The 11842-nt window shown below is 42.3% G+C and overlaps 1 protein-coding gene across 6 annotated transcripts in view; it reads left to right on the top strand.

Moving 5' to 3' along the window:
• Nucleotides 1-268: 268 nt before the first annotated feature.
• The window catches only part of DIAPH2 (diaphanous related formin 2), a 297380-nt gene continuing 285806 nt past the window's right edge, over nt 269-11842 (top strand). For 2 of the 6 annotated variants that reach the window (XM_058423889.1, XM_058423890.1), the window contains exon 1: nt 269-470. In XM_058423889.1, the coding sequence (XP_058279872.1) occupies nt 354-470 (117 nt within the window). In that variant the 5' untranslated portion in view covers nt 269-353. The remainder of the gene's footprint in view (nt 471-11842) is intronic. The other 4 variants (XM_058423886.1, XM_058423887.1, XR_009208586.1 and 1 more) reach the window with 3 other exon arrangements.

The following is an 11842-nucleotide window of genomic DNA, read 5'->3' as shown; positions in this document are numbered from 1 at the left end:
GTGAGACGGGTATTGCAGACACCTGGCACAGCCGAAGGTGACCCCGCCCATGGCAGGGGCTGGAAGGACACGCTCTGCAAGGCTCCGCCCAGCGCACTGTGCCATAAAGCCCGGCCGGAGCGGACCTAGGCTCTCCCTAGCTGTCGGTGCTGCTGGGGGGCGTTCCGTGCGCGCAGAGGGGTTCCGCCATTTCCTGCCGCTCGTGCAGGGCTCAGGCGCGGTGGCTTGGGCGGGCCGTGCGCGTGCGCAGCGGAGCCGCCCTGGGCGGAGCGGACGAGGGGGGCTCATGGGTCCGGTGCGACCGTGAGCGCTCGGCTCGATTCGGCTTGGCGCAGGGTCAGCCCCGTAGAGCCATGGACGGACACGCGGCTCCGGGCGCGGGCGGCGAGGAGCCGCTGAGCTCTGGCAGGATGAACGCGAAGCGTGGCGGGCGCGCCGCGGAAGAGGAGAGCCGTAACAAGCTCAAGCTGGTGAGCGCGCTGGGAGGCGGGCGGGGAACGGCCTGGGCTCGAGGAGGATGAAGGGGCGAGGGGTGTGGGAGCCTTTCCGGGGATTAAAGGCGTTTAAACCCGTGGGGGTTTTGGGGGGCTGCTCGGAGAGGCAGCCGGCAGCGCCCAGAAGGGCCGGGCCGCTTCGCTGCCCGTGGGAATTCCCGAGCGGTGCCGCGCCGGAATGGGTGCTGGACTGCGGGCGGTGGGAGTTCCCACGCTTGGGCAGGGACAGCGATGGACGGCGACAGCGCTGCTCCGCAACCTCTGCCCCGCTCTGGTGACAGAGCGCGGGGTGCGGCTGGCTCTGTCTGAACAATCCAGAACGCTGGTGGTCATGATGCACACCACGTGCTTACCAATGGAACTTAATGGGAAAATAATCTAAAACACTTTTTTTTTTTTTTTTTTTTTTTTTTTTTTTTTTTTAACATAAGTTCTCTTTAGGGCTGCAGTTTGTTTATTATGGCTGTGCCCTTTTGATTTTTTTTTTTTTCCTGACAGACCTGATAAGTTGAAATACAGGTGGAGTTCAAGGCAGCATCACTGGGTAGCAAAACCAGCTAATGTGACAGTGTTTACCTTTGATTGGTTACATTTGTTAAATACACGTGTTGAGTCTACCCTTTTTAACTCAGTTCTTGGTTGTATTTCCAGGAACAGCAGTGTAGCAGACACTTAAAAAACTTCCTGAGTCTTCTTGGAGAGAGTACTAGTTACAAACTTTAACCTGTTGCAGGGCTTTTCCCTGATACTGGTAAAACTAAGTCAGTATTGAAGTTTTTCCATTATGTGCTCCTTTCAGTGAATTATAGAGCTTTTAGATAATCAGTCTGACAAATGCAGTTGGGGTTTTCATTGTTTGGGGCTTTTTCTTGTTTTGTTTGGTTTTTGGTCACAGAAGATGAAGCTAGCATATGGGGAAGTTGGTAAATATATAACATTAAGGCATAGAAAAATTTCTGAAAGTTTCAGAGGATGACAGTCAGAAGCCCGAATGACTTGAACTGCACTTGTACTAGAAGTGACAATGTGTATCTTGGCAAAAGATAAGCAGATATGGTATCTTGTTTTGTTTCATGGTGTTATTGGAAACAATCTTGTGTTTACTTGCATAGGATAAACTTTGTATAAACAACATGTTTGGGTGTGTTTATGCTACCTTTACTATTTGCTGCTAAAGTAGCTAAGAAGGCTGCCTGAAGCTTCTTGCAGGGAGTTGATTCAAAAATCACCCGGGGAAGTGCTTCTATTGGAAGCTGTGAACATAAATTTGAATTTTGCTCTAGCAGAAGAGAGCTCTGTTCTGATAGAAACACATAAATTGAAAAATCAAAGTGAAATGAGCTCAAAATTGGATTGAACAGGATGACTATTTCCATTGCATGGTCTATTCAGTTATCCTAGAATGACTAGAATAAACTTTCATTGTTCCATTGAGTGGAAAAAAATAACATTCTGTTAGTGACTTCATTCACAGCAATATGCTTTTGTTTCTTGAGGGGGTGGATGATTACAGTCCAGCAGCACCATGGATCAGAGCAGGGATATGTTGCTCAAATCAGAGCCTTCTGAAAGATAGCTTTGCCCTGGGATAAGTGATTGGCCTTTGATGTAATTGAATGAGTAGGTTGAATAGGAAAGCAGTTTTTTTTCACTCTGGACGTGATGTACACGAATGGTGTATAAACCTGTCATGAACAGAGATTTACTTTTGAGGGGAGAGAAAGGGATGGGACTCAGGTGTGCTTTAAATTGGGTTAGGGTTACTGGGCAGCCAGATTTATCTGTAATTACCATGGGGTTGTAAGGGAAGAGCAAGCCTGTAATCAGGGAAAGGCTTAATCCATTATACAGGACAGTAATCTTATAAAGTTTTGCTGGCTTTATTTTTGAGGGAGGAATTGGTTCTGCTGAGGCTGGTAATGTCTTCAGGCACTGGGAGAGCACTCTTACTTGCACCTTATCCCTGTTCTCTTCATTGTGCAAGTAAGATAAAGCTATATTTGGGACTTGTGGCAAAGGACCCACACTGTGCCTGTTCTCAGTTATATACAAAGTTCCTTATGGTTGGGTGTGAAGATTTTCTTGGTTCATCTTTGTAACCTACAATTCATCAAGTTTCAGTGGAGTTACAGAGATGAATCAACCTGTGCTCTGTCATGTGCTGGGTGGAATTCAAGGAGCTCTCAGTGTGCTGACAGGAGTATGCTTCTTCCCCAGAACTTATTTCACACATCTAGGGGAGTGCTGAGCAAGGGCTTGGTGGGAAAGGGTGTGCAGCTACATGGAGAGGAGAAAGTATTTTTGGTTCCTGGCACAGGAGCTGAAATTAGGCAAATCCTTGGGAAGAAGTCCTGAGGAATCATTTTTATATGATAAAAATGGCTCTAGGTGACAGAGGGCTAGGAACTGAAGTCATTATCCTAAGGGAAGGGAACCTAGAATAGAAAGGTGGAAGGTTTTTATTTCCCTGTTCTCTTAATCTGAAACTAAAAGGAGTGCAGTGGTGCTTGGCCTGCAGAAGTGTAGTGCTTTGTTTGGTGGGGTTTTTTAAGGGCTGCAGGCTAATCAATGGCACTTTTTCCTGATTGACAGAAAATAGGACTGGGCTGTTGAGAGAGAATTTGTGCTGGGAAAGAAAAAAAATGCTTTAAAGTATTTCTCTGTAAGACAATTGATGACTATGTACACACACAAGTAATTAGAGGTGAGCTGTATCAGAACTACTAATTCTTTTATTTTCCACTTTCGGTAGTTGGGAGAGTGTGATCGGGCACGCAAAGCAATCACACGGAGACAAGAGATTTTACAGGGCAGAGAGTTCCTCCGAGAGAGCCCAAGGCTGAGCCAAGGCCGAGAGCCCCTCTGCCTGTTTATTTCTTACTTTTTATACATTTGTGGGTCTGGCTGTGGATTGGCTTCTGGAGTTTTCACCTTCCAGCCAAATGGCCAGACCAACTGTCAGTTACAATTGTTTTCAGGTTAGAAATATGCAAACAAAGGACAGAGAATGAAAAACAAAGGATTTGTTTATGTTACATGTGTGAGAAAAGGCAGAAACTGCTCCTAATATTGTACAGAAGCTAAAAAGTCTGACTCCATCTTATGAACAATCAAAAGGCTTTAAAAAACTCAGAAAAACCAGGGTGACAGGAGAGGTGTTCAGGTTTCATACAGTTTGTTGAAAGTGACAGAACTGTGCAATGAGAATTTAGTTCCAGTTTTTATAGTAGTGGTGTGTAAACTGAAGTATTTTACTGGTCTGATAGCAGTGTTATGAGCATCTGGACTCATTGCTGCTGAGAGAACTCTGGGTTGGTGTTTTGGTTTTTTTTTTCTTTATTTTTTGCTAGCTTAAGGACTAGAGGTTGGAATAAGTGCCTGGTATTTTTGTTGTCATTTTTGTTTACAGTGAAATGGGCAGAAAAATCTAAATTGCTTTGGCAATCATCCGATCTCACGTCAGCGCTGAGAATAGGCTGGCAGGAGGTGGCAGAGAGCAGTTCCATGGGTTTGGCAACATGCTTGTTTTAAAGCATGCCTGTTCTGTTAGGGCAAACACTAAATTAAGGTTGTCAGGGAGTTTGCTGGGATTCCTCTCTTGGTTAATGCTTAACTCGGATGTTCTTTGCTCTCCTCCACACTTTGGTGTCACATGGGAAATAGATAATTCTGTCGGGGACCTAGGAAGTGGGAAGTGCTTGAGTGTCAGCTCTGGTTTGACAGAGCTGGTGTAGCTTACCAAGGGCTTGGCAAGCTGAGCATCTTTTTGGTTAAGAAGTTGAAGTCAGACTTTTTACAGAAGTTGATGGCAGAAGAAGGGGTGACAGAGGTTATAAAAAGGAGCAGGAGAGGTTGCTGGAGAGGAGACCATAAGAGGAAAATAATTTGAAGGATGAAAAAGTATTTGTTGGTCAGAGACACTGAAATCACTTGGAGGTTTTCAAGTTCTGAACCTGGATAGAGTTTTTAGCATGTTGATGTGAATTTGGTGGGTGAGCCTGCTTTTTGGGCAGGAGTTTGGACTGCACTGAGAGAAGAATGAGATCCTTTCAAACATCTGTGGTTCTGTGAGTCAGTGCTTGGAAAGAGGTGTGCTGTAACAGGATTTGGGGTGCTCTTGGAGTGTTAGAGCACTGTCTAACTAGAAATTAACATGGCCAGTGCTTTTTGGTGGCATTTTTAATTTGTTAATAATATGTCAGTTTAGGGTTAGCAGAAGCATGTGGTGGCCAGTGCCATGCTAACGCACACTGCTTTACCCCCAGGTTCCCTCCAGGTCTGTGTGGGAGCTGTTCAGTGCAGGATTCTCCACTTACTACAAACTACATTTCTGAAAGGGACTGCATTCTGAGTGATGTGGCCTTTAAAATCAGATTAGGAGAAAGATGTTGTGTAACTTACAAAGCAAATTGTTAGGGGGAAGAGAGAGCTCCTTTAATTGGAGAGCAAGTGGATTTGGTGATTCACCCAAGGAGCATCTCATATTTTGTTTTAAAAGCAGAAATTGTTTGTGCTTAACACTGAAGTCTTTTAAACCTGAGCTTTGAGATGAATCAAAAGGTAGGAACTCAACATTCTGACTAATGTGCCATAACCTGGCATCAAACAGTGGGATAAAAGCTTTTATGAAGTTGCTTTAAAACAGAATTAAGCTGAGTGTGCTTGGGAAAGGTTTCCCAGCTGTGTTGCACCACCCATATCAGTGCAGGAGTGGTGTGATTTAAATTGTGCCTATCTATCCCTGTCAGACAGTGTGCTGTAGGACCCACCAAAAAAAAAAAGCTGCACGCTTCTTGCATGACTTCTTTAGATATCTACGTACTGCATATGTGAACTATGAGTCAGGTTGAGCCAGAGATTTTTGGCAATCATATCAAATGTCTTGCATTTGAAATTATAGTGTCTGAGTGAAATCTGTGCATGCCTGCAGAGAGTTCTTGTTTCAAGTGTATTTGTGAGTCATTGAGGAGCAAGGGGGGAGCTTCCTGCGTTGATACTGAGTGGCTGATTATAGGATCATTGAGCAGGTGAGTGGTTTGCATTTGTGAGTCATTGAGGAGCAAGGGGTGGAGCTTCCTGCATTGATACTGAGTGGCTGATTATAAGAGGTCTCTGGGGTGGGCGGCGAACAGGAGTGGGCAAACAGGGGTGTGGCGAGTCACTGGGGCATGGACAAGGCAGTTTGCGCGGCAGTTCGTGCCGGCAGGGTTGCAAGTAAGGTGTCCTCTGTGTTGTTTGAAGTATTTCTGCTGCCTGGTTGCTTTTGGGGTGTCTGCTAGCAATGGTTTCTACACGGTCGAAAACTGTGGTTTGTATAAGTGTACGTGACCAAATGGAGCCCTCCAAAAAGGATGCATCTATACAGACCCATTCCTGCCCAGAGTGTTTGAGCTTATCGGTGGCTTCAGGGGGTGCTGTGGAGGAGGCCTGCCTACGGTGTGAACAGGTGAGTGATCTCCTTTTGCTGGTGGCTGAGCTTAGGGAGGAAGTTGAAAGATTAATGTTATAAATAAAATCGACCAGATTTGATTTATCAGAAATTTAGAATTTTATTGTGAGACAAAATATCAGTCTCAGAAAGCCACAATTAAAAGGACAGCGTCGAGCCCGGGATCGCCGCTGGGTGAACACGGATAACAGACTCTGCCAGTCTGTTACCCCCCCAAGTTCACAACTTCGGTCTCCAGCCGCCCCTTTTTATACACTGGATCGTGGAGTGAAGTCCGGGATTCTGACGGTCTTCCCTCCGAGGCGTCTTCATTAATCATGCAAGTCCCGGTATCGGGAGTTTGAATGGACCGGTAGGGTGGAACAATGCAGCTGATGGTTGGGACCGGGTGTGTCGTGGATATGTTCATTTTCAACGGAGACGAGTAGAGATATCCATCTGAAGTGATTATCTCGGTCTCCGGACTTGTATCTCCGTTTTCCGTTGTCCTTTGTATCCTTTCAGGGATTCCCGGCAGCGATAGTTTCTAGGCCCCCTTTCTGGTAATTCCAATCATACTTTCCTCGTGTCCCTCCCGTGCTTCCCGAGTTGAGGAAATTCTTTTAATTTGGTTTTTCCATTTTACTTTTACCCATATTAGTTTGAACAAATCTTTAACACTCATATTTATACAGTGAACATTTACCCTTTATAATTTGATAACACGAATTAACTTTAGCACATATATCACAATTAAGAAGTATCAGGGAAAGTGAAATGGAAATAGACTGGTGGAGTTCAGCCCTTCCATCTTTAAGGGAGGCCTCTGACCGTGAGTCTGAGGACTTGCATGCCTCCTGCTCTCAGGTAATAGAAGGGCACCTGATAAATGAAGAGGAGTGGAAATGTGTCCCCGCTCAGGGAGATAATAACAAAAACTCCTCCCCATCCCTCAGCCAGGTGCCACTTCAGAATAGATATGTGTTGGGTTTTTTTCTTGAGATTCAGGTGGTTTTAGAGTCTTTTGCTTTTTGTAAAGCTTTGAGCTAAACGCAAGAAAGAGACGGAGTCTTCAGGTTCTGATTTTTTAAGGTTGCGTGCTTCGCTTATTATTTTTTATCTTACAATTTTCTTAGTGCTTCACAAAGGTCGGTGCAGCTGCTCGGGCATTTGGTGACTCTTTGACTCTTGAACGGGGCTGTCGTTATTTTTATACTAATTGCTACGTATTTTTTATTTATTATTACTTGCTAATACTTATTACTTATACTAAATAGGTCATCTCTACTTTGACTTAATCTCTTTAAACTACTTTGTGCTACCGTTACTGCTGAAAATGGAGCGAGGGAAGAAGAAGCAGGAGACAACGCTTTAAACCCTCTATTTTGTCCCCATTCACTTCAATGCTAAAACCCCAAATCTACTGTTTTTTTACCCTGTGATAAGCTAAACTACTATCTTTCACACTTGTGGCTTGCAATCCCTCCCGCAGTGCAGGAAGCTTTTCCCATGGACTGAGATCAAAGCCAGTGTCCCTCTGGGCCAGGGTCCCAGACCCCCCTGTCCAGGTCTCTGACCCTTCAGGGTGCAGCCAAAGGAATGCCCTGGACTCCAACATCTCCCCCTCCTGTTTGAACCAAAAACACCTCTTTGGCAACCCTGTCCATGGCCTGCCGTATGCATCGAAGCAAACATGGCAAGATCATGAGAAGGATTACAAGCCCTACTAAAATATATATAACTATCTTCAAAATTTCCTTCCACAATGGTGAAAGGTCAAACAAATTGAAAACACCATCCATCCATGACCCAGTTACCTCTCCAAGTTTGTTCACACTCTCCTGCAATTGCTTGATGTTCTCATGAATGGATTTGGAATGATCTGACAAATTCATGCAGCACATTCTCTCGAATTCTTTACACTTATGCCTGTGGGTCAGCAATAGATAGTCTATCGCTGCCTTGTTTTGGAGACTTGCTCGTCTTACACTGTTAACGTTTAATAACATGTCACTCAGTGCAAGAGAGGTGGCTCAGGCATGTTTGCTCAGCTAACAACTTGATCTAATTGTGTTAAGGCTACTCTTGATGCTGCTTGTGGTGAAAAAATTGCAACTGCAATTCTCTGAGCTTTGCTTCATGTGTGAACATCATCATTACAATTTGGATTATACATTTTGACAGATTTTTTCTATATATATTTTTGTTCTTTCATTAATGTCATGTTGGGTGTTAGCAATGAAAGCATTCTAATGCTGCATGGACTACTTGTGGCGTTTGTGGGGATTGCGGGCTAGATTTTGTCTCTACAAATGAAAAAGTTTCCTCTCGGCAACTGAGCTGGAACATGGTTGGATGGCTTGTCAAACATCTTAGTGTGATTACACTAAGATGATGAATTTCTGTAAAAATTGAGGTTTGGAGTGACGTCTATAGTTTTATTTTGTGCTACTCCAGAAAGGCTGAATTTCACACAAAATTGCATTTGGACAGATCTAAGAATTTCTAGTTTTTGAGGTTCAAAAGGAGCTACAGGAAGGAACTTTGTCTAAACATCTTTTTTGTCTACTGGATTTACAATGGACTTTGAAATTACCGGAGGGATGTTTTCTGGAATTGACTCTTTGCTCACTGGCAACTTCACTAAATATGTTGAGAAGGGTTTCTTTGGCTTTGAGTGTGTCAAGCAGATGATATCTAAACTTGATGCATTGGCTAGAGTTTCCTAAACATTCTTTTTTGGTTGGGCTACGGGCAAAACTGCTGCATTGCTCAAGGCAACTAAAGAGAGAATGAGGCATAATGACAGGTTTTTTTATGTTTAATGGCTTTTTTCCTATGGGAATCTTTAAAAATGCAACATTACTTAAGTCTTAAAGAAAACTTAAGCTCTAAAGAAAACTTAAATCTTAGAGTCTCTTTTGCACGTAGAATGAAGGGATGTCTGCTGTCTTGACACTGGCTTACGATTGCGTGCCCACTTCTCTTTTTCTGGTTTTGGGGTCTGCGTCTGCTTGCATTTGGACTCGGTACGGTTTCACGTGCTTCGCTGCTAGCTACTTTGGTCTGACTGCTGTGGAGACATAAGCATATCTTTTGCTCTAAGTTATTAATTTGAATGGCCTTTTAATTTGTCTTGTTTTTGGGTTTTTGACTAAAATTAAAGGATTTTCTTTCAGCTTCGCTTTTGTGCTGTTTGAAAAATGTCTGATAATTGGTGGAGTTGGCTCTGCAAAAGAGCCATTTAGAAAATTCAACACATATGCGGCTTTATTTAAGCGCATGTATGGTGTTGCGTCTGCTTTTTTCTTTTTTGTCTGTTTAAAAGGGATTTCAATGTGTGATGTGTCTAATGATTGCTTGACTTGTTGGAGAGTGTGGGATACTAAAGGTATGATGGACACTTTACTTCTTAAGGAATTTGTTAAGCACTTTCTTTATATATGTTGGTTTGTTATCTGTTTTGATTTCTTGTGGCATGCTTAATGATGCAAATGCCTGCAAGAAATGTCGACAAGCATGTTGTGCTGTCTCACCTGTGTGCAATGATGCAAAGACTGCACCTGAAAATGTGTCAACTGAAACATGAACATTTTTGAGTTTCTCAAAGGATGGATATTTTGTGACATCAGTTTGCTATAACTGCAAACTGTGCAATTTTTTGGATTGTCTGCTCCTATGGAAGTAGGAGGCTGTACAAGCTGACAATCTGGGTAAGCACTAATGATTTTTTTTGCTTGACTTTTGGAAATGTGAAAAGTTTCTATTAGTGCTTGTGCATTCTGGTGGAAGAATGCATGACTCAATTTTGCCTGTTCAAAAATGTTCGGTAAAGTCCTTGAAATTGGCATGGTCAATTTGTCTGCATGTGCATTACTTCTTATTAAAAATCCCGGGAGGGATGAATGTGCCCTGATGTGAGAGACAAAGTATTTATGTTTTCTGTTCTGCAACAATGTCTTTATGCACAGCAAGTATGAATACAAATTTTCGTTGTCAACTTTTTTTAGGAGCGAACTTTTAAGTTTTTTGATTACATTAGCTACATAAGCTGAATCTGTGATTAAGTTAAAAGGTTGCTGAAACAGCTTAAAAGTTTTGACTACTGCTGCTAATTTTCCTATTTGTGGTGAACTGTGTACTATTCTTATATTTGATTTTTACTCTCTTGTGGTGGCATCTTGCTATGTGCTTACTGATTTGTGAGTTTTTCTTGAGCTGTTAGTAAATATTGTTATTGCATCTAATGGCACTTGACTTATTTTTGGCTTTTCTCTAAAACTTATTTTTGCCTTTAGCAGCTTGTGGCTTGGGAAATGAATAGTACAAACACTAGAGTAATCTAACAATGCGATTTGCAAGTCTTTTGATTTCTGCAATGCCCAATTAAAATAATCTTTTTTTAAAGGCAGGTAAATTGTTGTAAAAATTTTGCTTGCTATTGTCAGCAGCTTGGTTTTAGCTTTGGTGATTTGAGCTATTATCTCTAGACTTGAGAGGATCGTCTTTGGAGACTTGTAAGATAAAAAAATCTACTCTAAAATTAACAATGGGTCTTTTTGTGATGAGTCTTACTGAAATATCAACTCATACAACTGTATTTTTTCTTTTAACACTGCAAGAAAGAATGGTAATGATGTTACAAAGCAATGTGCTTGTCTCTGCTGGAGGGCTCCAGCAATTTTCTTAAGGGCTTCTTGAGCTTTGGGAGTGAGATTTCTGGGAGATTTGATGTTATTGTCTTCTTTTAAAAGATTGCACAATGATGCAAGTTCATAGTTTGTGATCTTTAAGATCGGTCTTATCTAGTTGATTTCTCTTAAAAGTTGTTGCAAATTTTGTAAGTTGTTGACTTCTGCTTTAATTTCAATTTTCTGTGGTTTCACTGTTCGTTCAGTGATTTTTTTATTTTAGGTATTTTCGAGGTGCAACCTCTTGAATTTTTGAAGTGGAAATTTCTAATCTTGCATGTTGCACTTCTGCGATCACACAGTCACGAGCTTTTTGCAATTCTTGTTGTGTTGGTGCCGCAATGAGCAGATTATCTATGTAATCAATGATTTTCACTTCTGGATGTTTTTCTCGTGCTGGAGACAGCGCCCGTGCAACGAACTATTGGCAGATGGTCGGGGAGTTCTTGAGACTTTGTGGAAGAACAACCCAATGGTATCTCTGCAGAGGCTTTTCTTTGTTGATGCTTGGGATGGAAAAAGCAAATTGAGGAGCATTATCTGGATGAAGTGGGAGGTTGAAAAAACAGTTTTTGAGATTAATGATTACAAGTGGCCAATCTCTCGGAATCATTGAGAGAGATGGAAGCTCAGCTGAAGTGGTCTCATTTCTTCAATGACTTCATTGATCTTTCTGAGATCATGAAGCAATCTCTATGAGCTAGAGACTTTCTTGTGAATGACAAACACTGGGGAATTCTAGGGACTGTTTGTTGGTACAATGTGTCCCTTTTCTAATTGTTCTCTGACTAAATTTTTGAGAGCATTCAATTTTTTTCTCTTGAGGGGCTACTGATCTACTTAGACAGGATTGTCTGTTTTCTAGGTCAATTTCAAAGTGGTGAGTGCTACAGTGGCTTTTACTAAAAATCTACTTTTAACTTTATGCCTCATTGTACTAAAATGTCTCTCCCTCACACTGTGATGGGCTTTTGCACAACAAATGGGCGAATGATTGCAGTCTTACTTCTTGGTCTTGAGACAACAATCACATCTTTACTTTTCAGACATAAGGTATTTCTCTTTATGCTTGAAAGAGGACTTAAGGGAGCAATTAAGTTCTAACTTTTGGGCTAAAAAAGATACGAAATTATTGTGACGTCTGCTCCTGTATTAAGCATTCTTTTGACTGCGATTGTTTTCTCACTATGGGTCAACTTACAGACGAGAATTAGTTTGTTTTGGCCTAT

The sequence above is a fragment of the Hirundo rustica genome, chromosome W, assembly GCF_015227805.2.
Source record: "Hirundo rustica isolate bHirRus1 chromosome W, bHirRus1.pri.v3, whole genome shotgun sequence".
Lineage (NCBI taxonomy): Eukaryota > Metazoa > Chordata > Aves > Passeriformes > Hirundinidae > Hirundo > Hirundo rustica.
Note: the sequence above shows the minus strand (reverse complement) of the source record. Positions and strands in the feature narration are given on the sequence as shown.